Source organism: Calonectris borealis, chromosome Z, assembly GCF_964195595.1.
Source record: "Calonectris borealis chromosome Z, bCalBor7.hap1.2, whole genome shotgun sequence".
NCBI lineage: Eukaryota > Metazoa > Chordata > Aves > Procellariiformes > Procellariidae > Calonectris > Calonectris borealis.
The window spans coordinates 85,580,401-85,605,660 of record NC_134352.1 but is presented as its reverse complement, the minus strand read 5'-3'; the positions used below and the strand labels follow the sequence as shown (position 1 = coordinate 85,605,660).

Sequence of the window (25,260 nt, the reverse complement as noted above, 5' to 3'; positions counted from 1 at the left end):
TCTGGAGACCTACATAACCGTTATTACATAAAAGGTATCAGGTTATCCTCCAGCTATTACTGACGGGAAAGGTGCGATGACTTTATTAAAATTAGAAGCTAGAGTTGAGATTTAAATATGAAGGTAAGTGGTCTAATGAAGGTGCTTCATGCTTGAGAAGACTTTTTTCTAAAATAAGATGTGCATGCTTGCAAACATAATGAGAACCATCAATTTGCAATTCACTCAAGTCCCTGCAGGAAGAGAGGATGGATTGTTTATTTGAAGGATGAATGAAGATGAGCACATCGCTACTGCTGCCTACATCACCTACATCAATCCCCTGCCTAGCAGCCAGATATTTGCCTTCATACACCTCAACAGAAGTGCCCAAGAATTCTGATTATTTCTACTAATCCGATTATTACCTCATTTTTTTACAGAAAGTAGACTCCCAATTGACCTTTAAGATGAAGCAGATAATACCATGCTGCATTCCACTTGTGATCTTTTGCTCTTGAACTTAGTAAAATATTTTGACAGAGTAAAGAAAATATTATGCTATACATGAAGATCTGTTCTAAAGCCCAGTAAAACCAATTAGGGTCTCTTATTGCTTTGGGGAAACCTTGGATAAAGCCCTACATGCATTCATTTTTTGTGTGAGGAACACTGAGAATGAGCTTGCTTTGAACTTCAATAGCCATGGACGCTGCTCCCCAAACCGAAGAACAAGTATCCGATACAAAGTCTTTTGATCTTCCCTTTGCTTCTGCATAACTGATGGTTGGTACAGTGCTGTTAAGCAGTTTAATGAATCTAGGTCTCTGAACGTATTTTTACATTGTATATCTTCTATTAAGAAGTAACACTGGAAATATTCCCACTTGGATTTGTAGCTATTGGCTCGGCCACGGTCTGAGGTAATGAAAAATCAATACGGATTGAACACAAAAGGTAGTAACAACTCAAAGTACGTGATGGTAGATGGGGACTTAAAATGACTGAACTTTATTCCATATCTGCTGATGACTTTCTGTGTATTTTTGAACTTATACAGGTTATAAACATCATGTGACCAAGCCTATATACATGTATAATGCTGACAAACCAGGGCCTCATTCCTGTTGGGATCTCTGGATTGCAGCACAAGCAGTAATATTTTTTTAGTATGTTTAGTGTCAGGTTACTACTCTCGTGCAATTTTCGGTATATCCCAAAGAATACTTTTGAGAAATACTTCTAAAAAATTGCTAATTTAAACCTGAATCATGGGAACACGGTAGAAGCACTTTTAAATCATATGTGGTTAAATCCAAAGAATTACATACTGAAAAAAATAAATTGCTGTGCCGATGATTGTTTGTAGAGGAAAACAAAGAAAGCGAGGCGCTAAACAGGACCTTACCCACAACTCCATTACAGCACTCATCCCACTTCTGTGAGATGTGGCATCCCCTGCTGAAACCAAACTGGACCATTGAATGAAAATGACCATTTCCACTAAGTCCAGAATGCAGCTACTATGGTAGAAGGGATTTAAGCTTCCCAGCTGGATGGGCTCACTGCAGAGCTGACTGTTCACAGCCAGAAAGCCGGCTCCAAGAGGAAATATTTGCTTTAGTGCATCTCACTTTAACAGATTAATGAAGGTAAAGTTATCTCCATTCCGAAATACTTCTCTATGGCTACCTCAAGCTATTAATATAATTGTTGTTTTATTGTTCTGGTTTACACAATTTTCAATCTTTCTTTTTAATACTGGAAAATAATATAGCTTTATTTAAAAAAAAAAAAGTATTTTCTGAACATCTCCAAGTTTTCATCATGTGGATTATCAGGACAATACACCGATGAATGGCTCCCTCTAAAAATGGTGCTGTTAGACCAGTTGTAGTCTCTAGGGTCAGCCTGAAGAAAAGTACTCTGCCTCCTGTAAAAGTGTGGTCGGGATGGGACCAGAATACAGTCTATTTCTCTGACCAGTATGGGGATGGGGATGGGGCACGATGGGGATGGGGCACCCCAGTACCTCCCAAGCGGGAGACGGTTTCCTCCAGCTCCCTTCTTTCCCCTGATGCCTCAGCATCTCCAATAGCTGTGGCAGAGGAGAAAACCAGAACATCTTCTTCCTTCTGTAACACATGGCAAACTAGGCATGTCACCACCTTCTCCTTCCTGTCGTGATAACATTGTAAGCAGCGGGTGCGACAGAGCTCTGGAGGAGCCTGGAGGAGAAGGCAAACCCTGGGAAGGATTGCTGGCCAGACAGCAGTCACTTTATTATGGCTCAGAGATGTTTTCTGTCTGGAAAAAACTGACATTTAGCAATTGTATTTTATGGCTGGTAGTGTCATCAGCAGTAATCAAACTGGCAAGGCAGCTTATTATTCGAGCTCTGGCTGGGGCCTGACTCTCCTTTCCATTTTCTTTAGTTTCCCCTTCAGTAGAACATTTGTCCTAAAGACAAGCAGCACTCGAATCTTTGGGTCAATGAAAAAGGCCTTCAGAAAGAGAGGAAGGTGTTCGAGCATTGTCTGTGCGGCGGGATGCAGAGCAACAGCCTTGCTAATGGCATGGCGTATGATTTATTCAGGGATTGCTACGTCTTGATCAATAGGGTGCTCGGTCACGCCGTACCGCGGGTAGGCTCTGTCTCAGAGGAATTATTGCTGGGTGTTTCTTTTTCAGACAGAGCTGCAATTGGTCAAGCGTCAAGTGAATTTTTCACTGAGGGGTAAAACACACGAAAAAGCTTTATGTATCGTCTCTATCGTCTCTTTTGCTCTCAACCGCATGATCGTATTAAGAAAACAGCCAAAAAATAAACAAACTCAAAGTGTTTGTTTATTACTCAAAGAGTAATTTTGTTGATCTATCCCCATGCTCTGCTGCAGCGAGGTGATCAGTGCGGCGGCGGGAGGTGAGCCGCAAACGAAGCAGCTGCTTTTCAGTCGGAGATTGCCCGCTCTTCCAGACGGGCGGACGTCGCCAGCGCTGGCATTCGGCAGCAACAGCACCGGTGCTGAGAAAAGCTTCGGGCATCGTATTGGAAATACACTTTTATATCCCTTCATCCCTCCTCGGACTGAAAAGTAATGAACACTGCCATTATATAAACCTAGTGAACCGCTTGGCTGGCTGTGACAGTGTCAAGTGTCGCTAGAAAACAAACACTATTTCCACATCCTTGTCTGTGCCTTCGCTTCATTGCCATGGCGGGGAAAATGTAAGGCACAGCAAAGGAAGAGAATCTTTCATTTGGAGGTATTTTGTATGATCTGGGAGCGTTGGAAGTCAATAGCCTCCGCTAGAGAGCACAACTGCAATGGCTGTAACAGGTCGTCACTGTACATTGTAACGGCCTCAGATAATTTTCGAAATACCACAGAGTCTTAATTACCCAGACCTCAATAATCTGAAACTAGTCGTTATCCAAACAAGGCTATGTCCACTGCTTTTGAATTATTTAATGGGAAATTGCCTGAATTATCTGAAATCTTCACTGCTTGAGCTTTTTCAAGGCTCATCAGGTCTTCTGAATAATTAAAGCTGTTTTGTATTCAGGCTTCTTGCAGAAAACTTTTGTGTATTAGCAATCGTCTGCTCAACTCTCAAGCACGCTGCACTTGAAAGACTTGGCAAACCCGTGCCTTTCTATACAGACCTTCCCGCAGGAACAGCCATTGGACCCAACAGGATTTCAGAGACATTCCTCTTTTTGAAAATCTCATCTCCGGACTACTACGCGTGTAAATCTGGTGGCTGCACCAGGCAGAAGCTGGATGCCCCAGGGATGTGTGATTTTGGGGGTTGTGCTAACTGATCCCTCAGCGACCGCGTCCCAGCCAGCCCTCCCTATGGTATTTACCCGCTGAGCTGCCCGCATCCCTGAGGCTTCAGCAGAACTAGGGAAACCTCCCTCGCTTTCACAGCTGGACTTTGGATCTGAGGACTGAAGATGCTCAGGTCCTTTACGAGCAAGCAGAGATGATGACGGCTGAGCAAACAATTCAGTCTTCAAATTTTTCTTCTTCCGTCTCCATGATCAGGCACAGGGTAGTTAATGTTATTTGTTTTTCCCCAACATCTAATGTATGCCAAGCAAGAAACTGAATCTACTTTGTTTCTGTGCACTGCAATTTGTGGCGGATTTGGTATTAATTTAAGCAGCAAATCAAAGCCTGATTACACCAGTGAGGCCCTCCGGAGGAAATTGCCATCTAGCTTTGAAAGGACCTCAGCGGCCACACTAAAGAGAGGGGGAACGGCATTAGGGTGATGACTAGGACACCTGGACCCACCTTTTACCTACAATCCCACCACTGGATTTCAATCACCGGTCCCCAAGGACCTGTCTGAACTGACTGAAAGCAACAATCAAATAGGAAATATCAGTCATTTCAAGATGAGTTCCCCGTGGACCAGCAGCACAGACTCTCTGTGATGTGAAAAAAATACGTGTAACAGATTGACATTAATCTGTCAATAATTCAGACTTGATATGCAGTAGAGTTAAGGGAGAATTACAAAAAAATATGAGCCCTCCAACTATAATTAATATGCCAGAGCACGCTCGTTAGGCTTGAACAAAGAACAGATGGCTGCCAGTGGGGAAGAGGCTTACAAGTAAGTTGTGAAGGTGAGGCTGGGGGCTCGCGCTGCGTGCGCGCGCTGTCCCCAGATCACGATAAGGTGAAGAATAGGTATGGGAGCAGACAAGCCACGAATCTATTCCTGCAGAGGAGCTCACTCTAGAGAAGAGACAAGTGATGTGAGACGGGATAACAGTATTCACATGTGTGAAAGGATCTCCAAAAGGAAGAAAATAAACTGTCCTCTATGCCCGCTGTAATCGAACCAAGAAACAATTGGCTTAAATTTTAGCAAGTTAGATATTAAAGAAAATGCTTCTAGCAGTGAGGGCAGCTAAGCCTGGGAAGACACTGTATGGAGAGGTCATGTAAGTGCTATCATGGGTGATTTTAATGAGTGAGGATACTAGATTCTGCCTTGGGATGAAGAAGAGCTCTTGAAGCCCGTGTTTTTCTGGGAATACCTTATGAATAAAACAAAGGAAATTAAAGTGGAGTGAAATGACTGACAGACTTGCAGAAAAGACAGGATTGGATTAGAGATGCAATGACTTTTAAGGTGTTCAGTATAGATTGGAAATTGCAACTGGAGCTGCTGCCGGAGAAGAGGCAGCCCGCAGCCAGCTGGTGTTACCAGACCAGACTTCTCCTGGCTCCCGAAAAGCAGGGCAGCATGATTTGCACTGGCTAGAGCTTATACGTCCCAATGATAGAAAGCAACCTATTTCCAAGCATTTTAATAGCAAAAAGCAGTGTACTGACTTCTTCCTGCTCCAAAGGTCCTGTCCACAGAGAGGGTCGGGAACGGCACCGGCCGAAGGGTGAACTGCGGGTGCGGGTATCCGCAGGTCGGGGATGGCAGGATCCCGGGGTACTGGGCACTTTCTAGCGTTGGCACCGGAATGGCACTGACCACAGCTAAAAGGAAAGAAGGAGAGAGAGATTAAATGAGTGCTTTTGGAAAATTTTTTTAAAAAGTCCTTAGAGGGTCAGTAGGGAACCAGAAACAACCACGTTTCCAAAGCAAAGTACCCGAATGCTCGGTATAAAGGATGCTGCTGCCCACAGAAGCCACTTCTGTATACAGAAATATGCCCCTCTGGTATACACTGGGTAATTGCAGGTGCAATCTGCAATTACTTATCTGTAAAATTAAATAGCTTTTTGTCTGTGTTCCAGTTATTCAGCCACATGTTGGGGAGTGCTTTATATCCCTTGACAAATAAGTGAGAAGGAATGGATTAGGCAATTTAAGGGCTTATTTCAGTTGTCTAAGCACAGGTCCCTGGTGCCATTTCTGGTGCCTTCGGAGACCCTAATGTCCTCAGCTGCTGCTCTGGAGGAGTGTGGGCTCCTGCAACTCTTCCATCATGTCTGCCAGCTTCACACCGATGTCCCTGACACCCTTGGATGTCCCCAGTGGCACAGGACCCCCGCGTTCACCCATCAGCCGAGGCTGCCTGGGCGTCATTCCCCACTCAGGAATGTCCAAGCCTGTAAGGAACAGGGGTGAGATGTGCCAGCAAACCTGTAGCTGAAAGTTTGAAGTTGAAGTTGAGTTCTTGAGTTGAATTTAAGAGACACTTTGATTTGAAAACTGGGACCACAGCGTGCTAAATTCAGGCTTTCCTGCGAGTTATCTCCTTTATTTTTAACAGTCAATGCTTGAAGAGTGGGTGATAATAATGTTATACAAAGCATAAATTTCTTTGTAGCTTTTAGGAAAAACTTGGAAACTTTCATTAAAGTTTTGCCCAGCTAAACAATAAGCAGAGATTTTTGGCTTATTGATGATAAGGTTTGGCTTATCTAGCACCTTTCACACATGAATTATAAACAATGCTGTAAACTTTAAGATAGTCATTACAATTGCTTCTAGCTCCTACTACATCCATTACACAGAGTGGCGAACTGGGCTACCTGCCCAAGGTCACACAGAAGCTATGACGGTGCTAAGGCTTTATGGGGGTATTTTTAAGCACACAGCTTTCAGCAAGACAACGCTGCACTTCCAGAGGTAACAGACAAGTGTGGAGATGAAGAAAAGTCACGAAGAAATGCTAACCAGGGTGATTTGAGCTTCAGATTTGTCTGGGTCCAATTCACCCACTCTTAGAAGAGAATTTCTACTATTCAGACGTTTCATTTTGTCTGTATAAGACATTTTTATTGACAATATTTATAACATTGCTGCTACAGTGAAAAATAACACTCTTTATTGAATCCTATTAAAGAACAACTTGTTTTTCAAAGTCCATTCCTTCATTTCTTTTTAGGGTTTTAGGGTGTAGCACTTTCATTTTTAAAATAAGACAGGATTACTATTCATTGCAGTAGTCTATTGCAGAGAAGCTGAAGAAAAAGTAACATCAAACATTTTCAATAAATCTTTGCAATTTCAAGCAGATATGACAACAAATCTGTTCTGTCATAGCCTGTCAGCAATTGAATTTGCACTTAATATCGATACACTAAGACACCGAAAACAGAAATTCCCTGACCAAATCATGGAGCTCCCTGAACGCTGGTCTACATTTAAAATGTACCGTATCATGCAAAAAAAGCAGCACCCAAGAACAGCTTACAGAAATGACAAAGTAGGACATTTTGAATTGTATTCAAGCACCCCAGAGGCTGCCAAAGCAACTGAGTCGACATGTTCATATTTCTCTGAAAAAAAGAATTGTTGTGATTTTCTGCCTTTTTAGGGAGGGGGATAAACAGAAAAATACCTCCCCCAAAACAGCAGAAATCTCTCTCCAAACTGATTTACTCTGTGAGCATTTTATTTTCCTCTTCCATAAGTAAAGATTACAAACAGCAAACAGGAGAATTACAGGTACAATAATTGAATGTGATACCCTGCAAAGACTCTCAATTATTTTTCTCTGTAAATACTCCTCTCCATACAACAGCCTTGGTATTTGTAACTGCCTGTATTTCAGTAGCATTAGAGCCATCAAAGATATCACTAAAACCTTATCAAATTTGTCTTGTTTATGCTTCTTCCACTTCAGTAAGCAAAGGCGCGTTATGGAGTATATTTGTTCTCAAAGACTGCAAATACTGATTATTGAGATGAGCGTGAATACTTCCAGATTTGGTATTTAACAATTAACAATATGTGGTTTTTGCTTCAGAATTACGATGTTGCTTCTTCAATCTATTTAATCGCTCACCGCTGACAATTTCTTTCAATATCGGGCAAACGGAGAGAAATTAATTAAAGCATCTAATCTGACAAAGCCTCAATTCTGTTTTCTGGGAAAAGACATATATTAAACATAACTCAGCCTGCACAAACACACAAATAAGACTTCTATAAATCTGAGTTTAATTATTTGCAAACAATCATAATGTGTGGTCACTGTAGATTAGATTTACACAGTTGAAAATACAAAATAGAATAGAAAAAAGGAATCATTTGTCAAAATGCATCATTTGACTGAAAAAACTAAGTATGTTTGAGAGCACTTTTACCTATAAGCTGTAGAACAATGTTGACTTGACTTGTACTTAACTAACACTGCTATTGACCCATTGTAATTACAATTGATTTGGTTCCGATTTTGCTTACACCACTCCAAGTCTATCTGTTTTCTCGGACTGCTGCCCTCCTTCTACCCAGGCCAACCCAGGAGGAATCCCACTGAAAAAAAGGGAAATTGCCTGATTGTGAGATTAGTGCGGTTACAAGACGGGAGTATTTCCCAGGGCACGGCCAGCTGGTGTAAGAGCTTTCTCCGCCTCAACCCAGAGGTCTTTCTTCCAGATCGTAAAGAGGGTGGAGGCTGAAATGTGACGACACGTCCAGCCCGAGGCGTGAAGAACTGGAATTCAATCTCCCCCTGGGCGCTTGTGGTTTATCCTCGTAAGGGCTGGGGACTGAGGCTGAGTAGCGTGACCTGAATCGCACCCAGGATGAACACAAATGAAGGGAACCAATACTAGCTCTTACTAAGTAATTTACTGAACAAAGCCATGGTAGGTTATTCCCTCTCCTTCATTCGGTTCCTTCTAGGTTTTCTTTTAATATATCATTTGTGATATGCCCTTCCACAAACCTACAAATAGGCACTTACATTTAAGCATCAGAGCTAGAAAGAAATGTTGCAATGAAACGGATTTCTGTCAGCGTATGTTCATTTTTCTTCACTCAGACTATTTACACAGATGTAGCAATTCCTATAGATCTTTGATCGGATCTATTTTGTGAGGTCAAAGGTAGAACTTCTAGCTAAAAGCTGAGCGCTACCAAGAGATTGATCACAGGGCTGCTCAGAGGAAAGGTGGAGACCCAAAGCCTCATCCTCCACCGGGAACTCGATCAGTGCCCAACCCTCTCCCTGGTGCCTGCGGGCTCTCACTTCGCCCTTTCCTTTGCTCAGATGTGAAACAAGGTCACTTCAGAAATTTTAATAAGTTCTGCAGGATGGGAGAACCTATCTAATGCTCTCCAGCCTTCCTGTCTTTCTTGTGTACTTCGCTGCTTTGAAAAAAGGTTCACTTCATCTACGGAATTTGATGATAAACGCTCTGCGGTCACTAAAATTTAACACTTATTAAAAATATCTTTTCTCCTCATTTATTTGGCTTTATAAGAAAGCTGTTCCATATTAAAAAAGCATATAGTGGCCAACTACTATAAACAAAAGAAAATATAGTAGAAACTGCAATAATGTCCAGCTGATTATAATTATTGATAGTAATAATAATAATATCACGATTTACATCTCTGTATTGCAAAGCCTTCTGCTCTGGCAGCTTGAACTCTTACTTTTTAAAGTAAGGGAGACAGAGGGATTTATCCATCACTATCCACCTGGTAAAAATAGAAGCGATGACTCTTTAGGCTTAGCCTGGGCTGAGTCTAGCAGAAGTATGATTTCTGAATTCTCTCCATAGTTTTTCCACTGATGCGTTGTGAGGCCCTGGCAAGCTTCCAGGCCTTTTTATGGTTTTTTTTCAGATGAAGAAAACATTGCTAATGCTATTTAACTTTATGAGGCATAACTAGATCATATTTGAAAGATCGTATGAGATCTTCAGATGGGTGAGCACGGCTTGCAGAGTGCGGAGGGGGGGCTGGGGGAAGGTCCTGGTACTCACGAGGGTTGTTTGGTTGTGAATCCATGGGGATCATGAGCTTGGCACGGGTGGCTCTGCGGGCAGCAAGCGAGCGCTCCAATGTGGACATGCTGCTTCCAACATCTTCTGTCTCGGGACCTAGAGAGAAACAACACAATAGCTCAGTTGAAAATGCTGTAAATGAATGTTTCTCTTCACCCTACATCTAGCAGGAAGATCAATAGGTTTTTTTAGAATTCAGTTATTTTAAGCGATCATTAAATATCATCACCTGCAAAGAGCTGCACAGACTATTTTGGCTGCCTTTTCTGAATAAAATTATTGTTTGCATTTTTCTGTAAGAGAATCAAGATATCATGTCCCCTTTTTCTTTGTCTCTGAAATTACCTTGAAAACGCCATTCACTTCATAAAAATATGACATTTTTCTTGTAACTTTCCTGTTATAAACTTAGTTTAAAATTCAAGTATCAAGACCAGAAAAAGGCTGCATAAATGCAGGTACCTACAAAGCCTAGCAGCCAAGAATTGGTCTTTGAAATACATCTGAAGGATGAAGACGACCTTCCTTCCTTGTGAGATGCCACAAAGTCCTATGTCCTGATTGTCCAGTAATTCATGGTGGCTCTTCCAGCCTGTGCATCTTCTTTTTTCTACAGAAACCATGGCAAGTTAAAGATGTGCCTGGATCCCATTATTTGGTCCTGGATCACAACTAGCACATCTAGATCAGAGAGCTGAGATACGCTGCCTAATGTCCAATCCAATTCAAAACTGTCCCAGCAGCTATATAAATTAGATATTCTCTTTAGGTATTGAAATATGGATGCTCTAATTTAGTCACGTTAGTGTAGGATATTTGAAGTATTCAAAAATTCTAGAGAATACACTTGTCAGAAAGAAAGCGTGCTTGGAACTGGATGTTCGGCGGAGTAATCTGCAAGGAAATAAAAGCTGTATTTCTCACTTCATACCTTGTCTCACATGAACTTTATATTTATGTTACTTTTGCTATTTTAATAAGCCATGGATGAAGTCAGTTTAATACTGTCATACAGTTAAGCTTAATACCCACTCAGAATATTCATCTCTGATGTACCCATGCAAAGACATATTCCTTAAAAAAGAAAAAAAAGATTTGCATGAAAAGACTATTTTTTTCCCAAATCGCTCTTCTCTGAATTGCGGGACTGAAATGCCAAGTTTTCCATCGATGGCCACTCAAAGTCCTAATTGCTAGTGAAAAGCCAGGGACAGCATTACTGAACTGTGTATTACAGAATGGGAAGAAACATAAAGGCATTTATTTACTGTCCAAGGCGTTTACACATAAAATATCTAGCCCAGCCTTTGTCATTAACTTGCTCATATGCTGTGATGACTTCCTACCACGCACTCGATTGCAAGCCTACTGCAATCAATGAAGCTCTCACACTGATCTTTCTGGGCCCTGGATCAGCTCTCCTGATCGTCAGCAGTATCTGTTTAGGCAAAGGGAATCTTCTGGTTATGTTTTCCCAACGTCTAATATAACGAGGACCTTTGCATTAAAAACAACAGAAATCATTGTCACAATTATCTTCTAAATAGTAAACTATCAGCCCAAAACACAATGTCAGAAAAAGAAAATTAGATCCGTTTAGAAATTTGAAAACTGTTCCTTTTTAACTTTTCTTTCCTTGCAAGAACAGGAGCTACGGAAAAGGGATAAAACCATCAGAGGCATCTGAAAAAGTCACCTTCATTATTTACAGCCCCAACCGATATTCTGGAATTACCTCACTCTGTCACCCACAAGCAATGTGTTCATGATGAACTCAAGACAAATACGTTTATGTTTTCAACTTCTGTGCTGTGTTTCGCCCTCCGTCCCCCTCTGTACACACCACCTGCCTCTCCCAAGGCTTTCTATTATTACGGTGGAAAAAACGTTATCAGCTAAAGCGAAACCTGTGATGTGCTGTCTGCGCTAAGGTTAAAAAAAGGAGAAGGAAACTTCACTGAAACCACGTTTTTCTTACAGAATTTCCTTCTTCGTATCTGTACATTTTCTCAGTCTCCCTGGCCCAAATTCTGCTCCTGGTGATGCTGCTGACCTTCTCCCGGACCATGTCCTCCCTTTGCTTCACTTTTCATTTCTTTTTTTCCCCACTTACTTCTCCATGCCCCCTTTTTCCTCTCTGTTTTTCTTAGCACAGTATGCAAATTTAGTAACATTTGACTTCCAGTTGAATTCCTGAACTTAAAAAATCAGAATGGTGTAAAAATAAAAAACGATGGGTTTTCCCCCAGTCTGAAACCACTGCAAAAATCATCTAGGAACATCTCTCCGGGCACCCATAGCAGAGCTGTCAATTCTTCCAATCTCCTCCCGGACCTTGCCAGGTTTAGCGTTCTGTTAGAGGTTCCCCGTGCTGGGCTAAGGTCGCTAACCAGCAATACCAAATGAAAGAAAATTTGTATGCTGGTGATGGACAAAAAAAATTAGAGTACATGGAACAGGGTTGGACTACATGACCTTTAAGGTCCCTTCCAAGCCAAACCATTCTGTGATTCTACGATTCTAATTTCCCCGTATCTACAGAAACCCAGCCAATTTCTGTCCCTCCGGCCCTCGGAGCCCCTCACCGGGCTGCGGGGTGCTCTTGCTGCCCAGCTGCGTTTCCGACTGGCTGTGGCTGACGGGGGTGATGTCCTGGCAGCTCTGCATCGGGGAGTCCCTTCCTGCGGGATCCGAGCCCGTCGGCTTCTCAATGTTCTTCATTTCCATCTCCTCGTGGTGTATCCACAGATCCGGGGGTCTCAGGTCCTTCTGGCTGCCCTTCCTTTTACCAGCGCTGTGGGTTGCACGTTTTCTGCAGCAAAGAAAGATCAAAACTGTCACGTGAGAACGTTTTTCCCCTTTATAAGACCAAAAGAGTGATGTCTCCTCATTGGTGTCTCTCTAAGGAGCCCCTCTGGTTGTGTCCTTCAAAGGACAGCAGTTATCTTGGTGTGGTCCTGTGCTCCAGGGGATGGGCCTGGGGCTCAGCAGGGTGGGTCATTTTTTGCAGCCCTTGATGTAGAAATTGGGGAAAACCACTCTTCTGGGAACAGAGGGAAGCGGCCAGTTTCATCTCGGGATGAGCAGCACTTGTGGCGTGCCTGCATCTAAAAACAGCGACTGAAAACTGCTGAGCCAAGTTATGTGCATCTTATACCTCCCATAACTGCGTGCAGCATACGTTATAGTTCTTTAAACATACACTAAAGCAGTATTTTTATTCCAGAAAAGCTCAGAAATCCAGAGTAGCATTTCCCAGAGCAACATCAGCTCTCCTCTCCTTACACATAGGTATTACAATACGCTCTCGTGTCAGCGGGCCCCCTCCTCCGGGGAGCACGCACCAAAGAAAACCTTGATTTCCAGGGGTGCTGGGTGCTCTCAGCTACTCGTTACCCCCGTCATATGCTCACCCCAAAACACAGCTGTGCACCTCCTGAAGGGAAGGCTCTTCCGAATCCACGGAAAACAATGCAAAACCTCTCACTGGCGTCCCTAGGACTCACACCGCGTGCACCAGTTGAGTACTCGGATAACTCCCTTCCTATCACACGCTGTAGGCAGTATTGTGGAAGGTGGCATGGGGTTATGTTACCAGAAAAAACCTTGAGGAAATTTTAAACGTTAAGGAACTCCAATTGTTGGAGTCGATTTCTGTTCTTTGCTAAATTTTCTCAGCCTGGTCTAGAAAGCAAGAGGTGCGTGTCACAACTACGTGCATCACTGAACATTTTGCTTTCAAGAGAAGGAACAAAGACATCCTACAATTTAAAATATCACCGAGGGCACAGCCCTGTCTCAGCCCCAGGAGCCGATGGCAATGACATTTTACTTCAGCAGAAATATCCCAGTCCTCAAACTGCCACCCTTAAAGGCAGAAATTGCTCTAGGTCCTTCAACTGGTCAGTACCCCAAAAGCTCTTCAAGGGTCAAAAGATCAATTTTAAAGTATGATCTGGAAAGTTAGTGGTGGAGGTGAGCCTGGGGTTGTTCAGAGATTTTTGTTTATAACCTGCATGAAATAGGAGTGTTGGCCTCTGGTCATAATTACTTCCTATGTTTAGTCTGTTACTTGCTAATGGCCAAAACTTAATAATTTAAAATGATAGTATTTCAAAGAACAGAAATAAAGAACATGGAATAAAGACAGTCCTTTAATACCTTCTTGCACAGACCCTAGTACCATCCTGATTAACACCTACAACAATAATTATGAGCACTTGCATTCAAACCGTAATGTATGACCCGCCTGAAGTTAAAAAGTAAAGTTGTTCTTTGTGTCTCATTCAAAAAAAGACCATAATTTTCATTGTAAACAAGGAATTACTTTCTTCTCTTCGGGATACAGCGGCTTTTTTGTCACTTGCAATTGAAAATAATTCATTTCTCCAGGCTTGAGCCAGGCAAGAGAAATTTCAGCCCCAAAGTAATTTTATACATAACTGTAAATAGCGGGTTATAATGAATGTGTCATTCCAACCGTAACTACAAAACCACTACGGCAATGATATCATTTAAAAATATATGCAATGATCTAGCCTAGGTTTGCATTGTTTTTTCTCACAAATTATTGATGTTCTGACAGCCCGTGAGTAGCAAATTGAATCACAGCCAGGAGTGCATACGAAAAGGTCATCAATAACAAATGAAAATAAATCCTCCCCTGGAATGTTTTGTTTATGCAATGCAGATGTTGAGGTTCGGCTTCTGAAAATGGATCTACCCTCAATGTCAGGGAGAGGCAGGGTCTTTACTGCACCAGACATGCACATTATACCTATAGAAGACAGTCATAAAAGCTTCAACATCAGCTTCAAACCTCAGCTGCAGCAATGGAAACTGATGCTTCAGAAGTTCGTGTTGAGATTTACAGTGCGATTCAAATTTAGTCCATTACCCATTTTATAGCTGGAGCAGGGACTGGGAAGACAGGAGCTTGGAATTGAAAAATTGATCTCAGCTGGCAGTGTTTCCGTTGTTGTTCAATTATTTTACAACATGAAATGCATCCAGCTTGCATACCATAATGGTATCTATTTTTTTCCTAAGGATGGATATAAAAACAGAGTTCAGCTCTGCCCTTAAAATATATATTACGGTCATGCAATCTTGAATAATGATAGCAGAACTTAAGCTGTACTTTCAAAACAAATAAACTCTGTGGAGAGGAAACTCTTTCTCATTGCCCATTTCTATAGTTTCCAGCACAACACCGCCTGGGCAGTGACTCCAGCCGTTATACAGCACACCCACATAGCTCCTAACAACATACACATGCTACACAGAATAATTTTTCAAATACTCCAGAGTGAGATTACTCTTCATTGCCTTCATTTTACAGTTACATTACCCCAGAGAAAACAGTTAAGGTTATAACAACTCAGCCTAGTTTATTTTTTTAACAACAACTGAAGATGTCTCCATCTGAAGATCTCAGAAGTAAACTGTTCTCCTGGGCAAAACGAGTTTTTGCTTGTAAAAAAACCACGGGTAACCACCCGGTCCTGGTCCGATCAGATGCCTTTTCTCACGGAGCAGGGACAGTTTCGGAGGCAGGACACAGAAGCAATGGCCCCGTAAGACGTAACCACCTCCCGCACGAACCCTGAGCCTCCCGTGCTGCTGTTTGCAAAGCACTTGAAGATACTCAACAACAAATGCGAACATCACTTCACCTTAATTATCCCTCTGATGCATGAGTTAATACTTTATTTTTGCCCTTTGTTCTTAACCTGGCAAAAAAATGTGCACTTTGCCTTTTGGGCTGTATTAAAGGAAATTCAACTGGTATAGAGGTCCTGTATAAAAAAAAAAATGATTCTTTCTCCCAAAAATCTCCCCCAGTGTTTACAGATGAAAAATTATTTCATTTTGGCCTCTTTATTTCCTGCCAGCCAAAAGCTGAAACACCAGTACCTGTCTCTCCTGTCATCTGGCTTCACGGTCCTCTCCCCCGCGGTAAGATCCAGCCTCACGCCACCGTGCAAGCGATGGGGCAGAGCCGCAGCTAACGAGCAACCCCGGCGCGGAGGAAGCACAGAAACCAGGAGTATCTCCAGGGAACATACGGAGGCCCTTTAGTGGCTCCAACTCATTCACTGTTAATTTGAGTTTGATTATGCTTTGCTTAATGCCTCCCCCGAGCCTTCCCAAATGTATACTGACACATCCCTATCACTTATATAGGACTTAAACTAGTCAGCTTATTTTTTTGCAGGCTCTTTTTACACCACTCCCCCACCCAGCACACTAATTGGCTGGGCACTTTTTCAAGACTATGCTTCATTTTTAACGGTTTAAATATGCACTATTTACCTACCAGGCTCGGACTAGATGTCCACCCTCACCTTTTCTCCTGTGGCAGTCATAACCTCGTCTTACCAGTCCATAGGCTAATTGTTCCGGCATGTTACACATTTTTGTTATACCTTGAAGCCTTAAAAAATTCCTGGAAGAAGCAGGTCCTGCAGTTCGGGCGTATGCTGTACAAAGTGATATTTTCCCTTATTTTGAGATTCAGCTGGGATTCATCTTCTCTAAGCTTAAGCTCTGACCTGCCTGGAGCAGGAGTGCACAGAAGGACGGAGCTGATGGGTGGCCCCATCGTCCATCCTCCATGGCACCACATCTGCAGACGCTGCCAGGGCAGCCAGCATCTCGTGCTGCGGAAGGTGTAATTACGGTGAGGTATGAATCTCAATTACTGCAGGAGCCATACGTTCCCCTTACGCACAACTGGGTAAGTTACTGCACCTGAATCTTTACTCACATTTTTCTCCCCTGTTTTTTTACTGGCGTCAAATTGTCACAGGGTTTGTACGGCTGATATTTCATTCTTCCCTGGACGGCAGAGACAGAAAATACCTACTAAGCCACCTAGGTCAGTACCAGGTTGTTCTGTATAACATGCTTTATTGTGCTTTGTTCAGCCAAGTTTTAATTAACTTAAGAAATATGACTTTCCTCCACTGAAGGCTTACAGGAGATTATTCCATCACCTGCAAGTTTTTGCTCTGGGGAAGGACACATGCATTATACACGAGGCTCGGCCTTTACCCTTATTGCAGTCCTTTTGTTCAGTAGTTCATCAGTGATTTTAAACTAAGAACCAGCTGCCAATAAAAGCCTGAATCTAAACTCTTTGTATCACAGTATGCATCTCTCCAGGCAAGTCAGAAACAAAGTAATTCCCACCAACAACCTCTGTTTTGAAGAAGTTCACATTTTTTCCTGTTGTGCTAAATTTAAGATCTACTGTTCAATTTTTATTGCGCTATATTTTTCGAACTTTCAGTGCAGAAACGGTTGGTTCAGGGTAACTTGGGTGAGATTCACCTGCCCGTAGTATACCCCTTTAGAAGTTCAACAGCACATCCAAATCCACCAGCTTCACATTTTTTTAATCAATGGACAGCAATAAGCATCTTCAGATGGCAAGTCTTCTGATGTCTTAGGATAAGACGAATGATTCTTTGAACGCTCCTGTTCCTCCCCAGGGGCCACAGAGGAGGTCAGGGTTGATTAATTCAAATTTGGATATTTAAGTTTTAGACACCTAATTCTGGATAGATGAATCTCTCTATTTGTTTCTCTTTCTTGTAATTCCCTTTTCCCCGTTAGGAACTCAAGAGAGCTTTAGCCTTGATTCACCAAACACTACTCAGAAGAATTTCCATTGCCTTCACACGATGGCCTGGTTTTCAGGTGTTAAGACTCACAATAGAAGCAGATTTTCAAATCAGTTCATCATTCAACTACCCCAGCACTCCTAAAAGCATGGGCCCTTACTTTTCTGCCTAAATGAGAGCTTTCTTATTTAAAAAATCTACCCTCAAATACCCACCTTTAGAGAAAGCACTTCCCCCGGTGACTGTAAAACCCTACAAGCTGCCATCTGCCTGTGCTCGACCAGCCCGAAGCTGATTTCAGCAAACCTGGGAGCTGTTCGGTCCCCAGACCACCCCTTCTTTCCTCGTGCCACGCTTTTTTAAGCATCGGTGCAAATCAATGTCATAGTGTCTTGCCCTTAGCGCAAACATTTATCAGTCTTGTGGGCAAGCTATCATTAAACTGTCTCATGTCCGGTCTTTCACAATGGTATGATAATACAATGAAGTAATAGCAAAATAATGAATAGTTTCCTAATTTTCAATTAATTAAATGCGTCAAGCGCAGCTCTGTTTCAAACCCACTTCTAATTTCTCATAAAAACTGAAAAAAGTTTTGTGCTTTACACTGCTGCCCTTTTACAGCCTTTAAGAATCCTAAAGATATTTTTCCCGTAATTCTCTACAGACTTTTTTGTTCCAAGTATATGAGAATTATCTGGAGAAACAGTTGTTGATGCTTCTTCCTCAGAGACTTTTGAAGACAGACTGTCTGGAGAGGATAACGTCCTCACAAAGGTTAGCAAGTGAGCAGGACCGTCTGTGTTTCTCAGCTGCAGATGCAGGGCTGCAGAGCCAGAAAGACGGACAGCATCACCAGGCACAGACAAATACGGGTTTTTTCCCTTTAAATCAATGGAATTGATTCTTTCCTGTGTCTGAATTATACTCGGCAATATAAACAAGAGAGAGCTGTGCATGGCAGGCTTATTTTTCAAGGCTCGCCATGTCAGGGGTACTTATTCTCCATGGTTTACTCTGCAGCCTGGGGGACAGGGGACATTCTCCCCTCCCCAGCGATGGCCAGCTTCCCCTAGCCCATGCCTCCAAAAACTACAGGAGATCCAGACCCAAAAAGCAGTTCAGCCCCACAGTATGAATGTTATTGCCCATATCTATCTCGAAGCTGAGCATGACTGCCTTCCCCCCCCTCCCAGAGAACATACTTCCTCTGCTGTGCCGAGGAGCGCCTGGTGCAGATGACGGCCACCACCACCACCACCACCACGGTGATGACGCCGATGGTGACGACGATGATGACGAGGAGGTTGCTGTTCTTCTGGGGCGTGACGCTGCCGTGGGGAGGGTGCATCTGCCCGATGGGAGGCTCTGAAAGAAGACAGACAACGAGGGGATGGTCAGTGCTGGATTTGCTCCCCTCCCTCTTTAGGAGTCACCCATAAAATAAAACACATAAAGTCCGGTGGCATGAATTCCTCTGAAAAAGCAGACGGAGGGTATGGAAGGGTGTCATAAAGAGCTGAAATTATGTCTTGCTGCATTTCAGTGGTATAGCAAACAGGAAAATACTTAAGCTGTAATGACTTTGCATTTTCTGGGTGTTAATAACCTGATGTTGTGAGTCAGTAACTCTCAGCTCATTTTTGCTATTATCAGCTGAAAATGGAAATACAGGGACTATGGATTTTTTCTTTACGGCCCGTATAGTCTGTCTTGGTATTTTCAGGCAAATACAAATCTTGTGCATCAGCCAACCTGAATGCCCGATTCATTTGTTAGCACTGCATTCACCCCCCAGTCAGTCTCACATCACATTATATTTTGTTTATTGCTACGCTGACCAGATCCCTGCGCAACACTCGAGCAGGTTAAGGGCTCAATCTTTTGAAGTGATCAGCTTCCTTAGTTTCAATGCAGCAGCAAGACTGGGACTGAAAATAGCATCATTTCTGGTGTCAAGTCCCAGTCAAACTGACTTCAAGTGGTCACTTGCTTTCAACAATATTTTCCCTATTGCACTGGGAACAGCAGAGTTTATATTTTTATAATCTTGTTGGATAATGCCTCTATTTACACAGCGTTGGCCCATATGTTGCAGACACCTGCACAAAACAGCAAGTAATCCTTTTGCTCTGGCTGCTAAGGCAATCTTATAGGCATCCTATAAGATTACAGACTCACGAACCCCAAAATATCTTTCCACTTAAGCTTGGGGAAAAACGAAACATGCGGTGCAATGGGATGCAAAGGGAAGAGCTCCATGTCCAAGATTTCAAAAGAAAAGTAACTCAAGAGTTTTCATACGGCATCATCCCCACAACGTCCCACGTATAAACTAAACAAGACTTGTCTGGGATCTCATTTTGCCTTTAGTACAACTGAATGTGAAAGGAAAAAAAGGACAAACCTTTCCAAATAACAGTTTTAGTTAGCTATAGATGTAATTTAATAGTAATATTCTGCCTTGATTTTCTGACCTAATATCCTTTCTTTACTTAACTAATTATACTATTTAAATAATTTGCCCTTTTCTTATAGCTTTTTCAGGCAACTGAATCAGACGAGCAGCTGCGAGTGCCATCCTTTCAGCATTACAACGGTCTAGTACAGAAATCCAAAAGATTTGGGGATTTGGTTTCTTTTTCATTTCCATGCTGAGTAAAAGGCACTGAAGGAATATACCGCATAAAATACAGCGACTATCAAGGAAAACAAAATTTTTTTTCTCCCTACCCTTTATTGCAGGCGCGAGAAGCTCTCTTTACTTCTCAAAAGTCAGGTTTCCTATATTTATGATGAATTACTATAAAGAGGAGGAGAAAAGCCTAAAACAGTGGTGTATTGGCTACAGTAAAGTAGGACAGAAAAAGGTAACAAAATTTTGCATTCCCTCCTCGTCTTGACTGAGGAAAATAACCAGTGTGAGTTAATCAGCTATGTGCCTTGTAATTATTTTGTACTTTCAAACCTCACTTGATACCACATTTGAGGGAATCTTGTCTGTTGTTTCATTCAATAATGTGAGATGACAATGCTTCATTAGGTAACGGAGATGGGGTCAGGAATAAGAAGTTATTGCTAGTGTATCCGCACCCCAGCTGGCACTGGTTAGGTTCAGTTCATTTTTGTTAATCCACAGGGTTTCCTCCCATGTCTTCCTATTTTAGGGCAGGATTAATTAATAAAAAAAGGATCTTTTCTGCAGAAAGCTTAAATTGAAATATAATAACATAAAATGCATTTTACAACTCTTTTTAAGCTGTTATTTTTTTAGAGGCACTCCCATTGCTTGAGATATATCTAAAACTTCTCTTGCGATGGGATTATTATACCCAGCAACATACTTTTGGGAGCACTGCATCAGCTGGAAATCTGATGGGTAGTTTGGGGATCAGCTTTAAGAAAGCCAAAACAGAATATACGGTGTCCTGACCCTATTTTTTGTTAACATTTCTGGTTAAAACACTGGTTTGCAGCAGGTATTTTGCACATGGATGGGATTTTCAACAGCTGAGATAACTCTTCCCTACAAAACAGCAGGCGTGCAACCTGTGGGCATATTGGGTGGCCTCCAAACCATGAGAGACGAACAAGAGAGCAATAAAGAGAAGAAAAGAAGGAGGTTATCACCAAAACTGCACTTAATTATGAAGCGTGGTTGGATGGAGCCTGTATTTACCGTTCAGACTGCTCCTGTCAATCAGGTTGGTGTCCACCGGCCAGTAGGAGCCATCCCCGTGACGACCTGTTGGCAGAAAAAATGCATCAGACGCGGCGTGGCAGATAAACCAGCAAAGTCAAGTTTGTTGCTTGAGACATCGCCTGTCTGATAATGTTTAAATCATTAAACAGTGTGGGAAAAGTCACCCCATATGTGCTGGGGAAAATCTGTCATCAAAGCTTTGGAAAGCGAGCTGCATTTCAGCCCTTTGAGCAGCTTGCCTTGTTCTGTTGGTTTTTTCCCTCCTCCAGATGTGCTCGTTAGAGTGACAAACTAAGGTGTGATGGCAGCATCCGTCTGTGCCCCCCCAGGTGACGGGAGTAATTCAGTCAGCGCCTTTTGCACAGAAGCGGCTGGAACTGCGGCAGAGGGACGGAGCTGTGCAGAAAACCGTGGGCACGTTCTCCACCTGCCAGGTGGCTTTCCACTACTATTAAGCAAGCTTTCTTTAATTTATTTTCCTGCTTGTTGAAACACAGTTGTGGAACTACAACTCCACAACAGCTCGGTTTTTACAAAAAGATTGGCTCTTTTCTAACCCTGATATAAAAAAAAAAAAAAAAGAAAGAAAAAAGAAGGGCTATGATTATTATTGCAAAGTTGTTTTGGCTGTTGAGGCAACTTTTGCACTCCAAATTAATATAGTAAAATTTGAGATGTTCACTTTTTCCTCTGCTTTATTTTCTCCTATTTATCAGCTTTGGGCTAAATAGCTGTGATGGTACGTCCGTGTTTCTGCCAAGAGCAGCATCTCTGCTTCCTCACGTCTGACAGAAGGAGAATCGCAAAGGTTGGTAAAGTCCTACCAAGCTCCTCTTTGTCTCTACCGGTATGGGACTGAGCAGTCGAAGTCCATGACAGAAGCGGTTTGGGGTAAAAGCTGCTCTTCTGGCAAAGACCAAACTTATGCCAAAAGCACACTCTTGGTATGGGCATACTGCTCTATAACAAAGCCCAAAACGTGGCCATTTCATTCCTCCAAAGCTAATTATTTTTTCATTTAAGTCAAATGAGCCTTCCCAGGTGGCCCAGTCTCAGCTGCTGCAGCAGTGCTCTGCTGGGACAGGGAAAAGGCATCTTCCCCCAGGATGGGCAGAGGCTGCTGGAGCAGCACATCGACACCGACGCATAAGACCCCCAGGCACTATCTTTTTTGGCTCTGCCATCCCTTAGGTCAGACAAATAGTACCTGAGGGTGGGTTTTGGTTGGTGAAGGGATTATGTAAAAATCCTGAAAACTTAGTGCAGGGCAAGGGAATTACCAGGGATTATTGCAGATAACTTCTACATCAAACAACCACCATCTACGTCAGATCTTTTGGCAGATTAGCAAAAACCCCCACATTTTCTCACTTTCCTGCAGTTGTTTGTTGCTGCTGTGCACTGTTAAACAACTGCCGTATTCCTCTCTAGAGGCACTTGTATTTCTGTGGATTGTGAAGAAAGTCACGTGCATAACTTTGTCTACCAATTTGGTAAGTATTTTGTGATGAATGGCCCTAAATAAATGGAAGATGATTATCATCAGAAGAGACTTCAATGTAATCGTCTTTTCAATCAGTGTAATTGCACAGCTACAACAACTTCATCCCAAGAAAGCAAGGTTGCAAAATGTTTGCTGTAAAAGCAGACAAAATAGAGATAAATGTAAGGTATATAGTAATTCTGTTTACCGAGGTGACTCTAGAGCAGTCCTATTCATAGGACGGCACTGCAGCGTATGAATACGTTGTGACCCCGGGGTTATATTGTGCTTCAGAAACTGGGTATCTCCATGGGAGATTGCTAAATGTTACTATTTTTTATATTTAGCCCACACTGAAACAGCTTAGCAGAGCCTAACACATTGGAAAATTCAGTCACGATATTGGAGACTTAAAAAAACTAACCCTGCATGCCTGACACTGAAGTTTAGTACTTCTTTAATTCACGTAAGAGCACTTTTCAAGGCATTATACATGACGTTTTCATTGTAAAAGTATTTGTGTAAACAGCTGCCCATTTCATTTCTGGCTCTAATACGGTGACTGGCACTTGGGGATGCCATTTATTTGGGACGGCTGCACACGGAGGCAGCCAGGCAGCAACCGGGGAAAGGTTCGGGCTGCACCGTCCATCTCGGGGGGGTCTTGGGCTAGAAATATTTCTGAAACGATTTATGTTTTAAAACCATCCCACGGCAGCAAAGTCTTCCAGTTTTACTCACTGAGGGTAACCCTTTCAAAAGGCCCAACTTCTGCTCAGAGGCAGTTTCACTGATAAGAGACAGGAAAGCAAATAACTTAACAAACAGTGTTTCAACAACGCTCTTTGTGAGGGATAGCCAAGATCGAATTTATGGTAATTTGGCTCTGTTCTGCTATTAAGATATACAAACACTATTCAATATTTGGATAAACACGGAAATCTAAGCACTTAGGAGATGGGAGGTAAATCTGATGCACTGTAAGGTTTTATATGTTGAAGGGTAGGCAGGGCTTAGACCCCTAAGGATTATCCATGCTCTGTTCCAAGCCGACACACCTCCATGAATCACTTCTATCTCTAGCTTTCACTCGGCAAGTTTAGGTTATATTTCCTTTTAAAAAACTCAAATGATGTGCAAGAGCATTGCTACTCCGAGCCTATCGCTTCATTCAGTTTCAAAGCCTCAGGTTTCGCATACCTTTATAATATTCTAATTTAAAAAACCTGTGTGCTTCCACTTCACCTTCAGTATCTTTACTGCACTCGCCTGTTCGCACTGTACTCACTGTCGCTGTCGCTCTCCACCTCTTCCCAAATCCACCAGTGGGTTTCTTGGCTTACAGAAGACAAGTACAGAACTCCTGCCCCACCGAGTTTAGACGGAAACCCTCAGCGTCAGCCAGAAAGTCACGTGCAAGGGGGGCATAACTCAACAGGTACGTCCAGATCTCATTTGGGCTTTTTTCGGGTCAGGCAATGGACTCTTCAACTTCCACCAGTTTCCAGTGGAGCTTTTTTCTTTGTATTATTCCATCTTTTGGAACAAACCACTATAAAATCTTGACTAATCAGCTGTTTCTTTGAGAACTGCCTTTTTTAATGGAGATCTTTAAACTTGATTTTCCTACTTTTTTAATGAGTTGTATTAAAGGTGGTAACATAGTTTCCGAGGTACCAAAACCTGCATCCATATGAACCTACATATCATTTCTCATCTCTCACTTCTCTGTTTAACTTCTGTTTTCCCCCAGGTCTGTCTTTCAAATGTTTCAGTAACTCGAGTCTTTCTCTGAAAAAGCATATTCTTTTCCCACAACTGTATCTCAGGTGCCATTATATGAAATAAACATTTCAACTTGGTCTTGTCAAGGCAAAAAAAAATCAAGTTGTCGGTGACAATAACAGTTCTTCATCCTCTCAAGTCTCCAGCACTTGGAAATTGGCCAAAAATTCTGTTGTCATTTTGCTGTAAAACTCTTTCCTTTTTCATGCTTTACTCAAGCAGCTTTCTTATTTGCAAACTTCAGGTATCCCCACACGGCACGGGCAGATCAGTAGACGTTGAGGGAATGCTCTCTCCTTGCAAAACGCTCACTGCAAGCCAACTACCTGAGCTGGAGAGCTGGAGGGGGAATGACACTTGCTGTTATATCATCTGGCTCCTCTGAACCAGACACGGCCCTGCGCTACCACTGTTGCTGTATTTTGCCTTAAACAGTCCAAAACCACAGAGAAAATAAGCTGAGCAATATTCTCATATGAGACAACAGAGACTGTAAGTGATATTTCCTACCCCATGGGTGTCCCCAGGGAAGTTCGAGCATGGAAACTAAGTCATTGGGAGGTTCAAGCACGCAAACTAAGTCATTGGCTCTCACAGCCAACACAAGCTGTCAGGCATACGGTGCCATCAGAAAAGCTGCTCTTCTCTTTCCACGGAAAAGCTGAGCTCCCTAAGTTAGTTACGGTGCTGAGCACTTGGAAACCTGCTCCAGGATTAAGCAGAAGATAGCAGAAGATAGCAAGTTGTCTTTGGGGGCCAGCTCTAGCTCGCTGCTGACCTGCAGCCCTCCTAGAAATCTGGTAGAATAAGGAAGCTCAGACATAGCAGAGTAAGGAGGACGGCTGAAAAGAAAGGGGCAATGGGAGCTTCTGCCCAGAGCAGACACACAGACATCTGAGAAAAACAAAACATCCCCCTAGCACCTTGTTCCAATTCGGTATCATCTTCTCGGAAGGT

At 42.6% G+C, this 25,260-nt stretch overlaps 1 protein-coding gene across 1 annotated transcript in view; it reads right to left on the bottom strand.

The window, feature by feature from the left end:
- Window positions 1-25,260, bottom strand: part of LOC142075313 (netrin receptor DCC-like) — a 566,343-nt gene that overhangs the window by 20,118 nt on the left and 520,965 nt on the right. The window contains exons 22-27 of the mRNA XM_075136492.1: window positions 21,012-21,077; window positions 18,538-18,700; window positions 12,290-12,516; window positions 9,684-9,800; window positions 5,333-5,492; window positions 4,272-4,273 (exon numbers count right to left, since the gene is read on the bottom strand). Of these exons, the coding sequence (XP_074992593.1) occupies window positions 4,272-4,273; window positions 5,333-5,492; window positions 9,684-9,800; window positions 12,290-12,516; window positions 18,538-18,700; window positions 21,012-21,077 (735 nt within the window). The remainder of the gene's footprint in view (window positions 1-4,271; window positions 4,274-5,332; window positions 5,493-9,683; window positions 9,801-12,289; window positions 12,517-18,537; window positions 18,701-21,011; window positions 21,078-25,260) is intronic.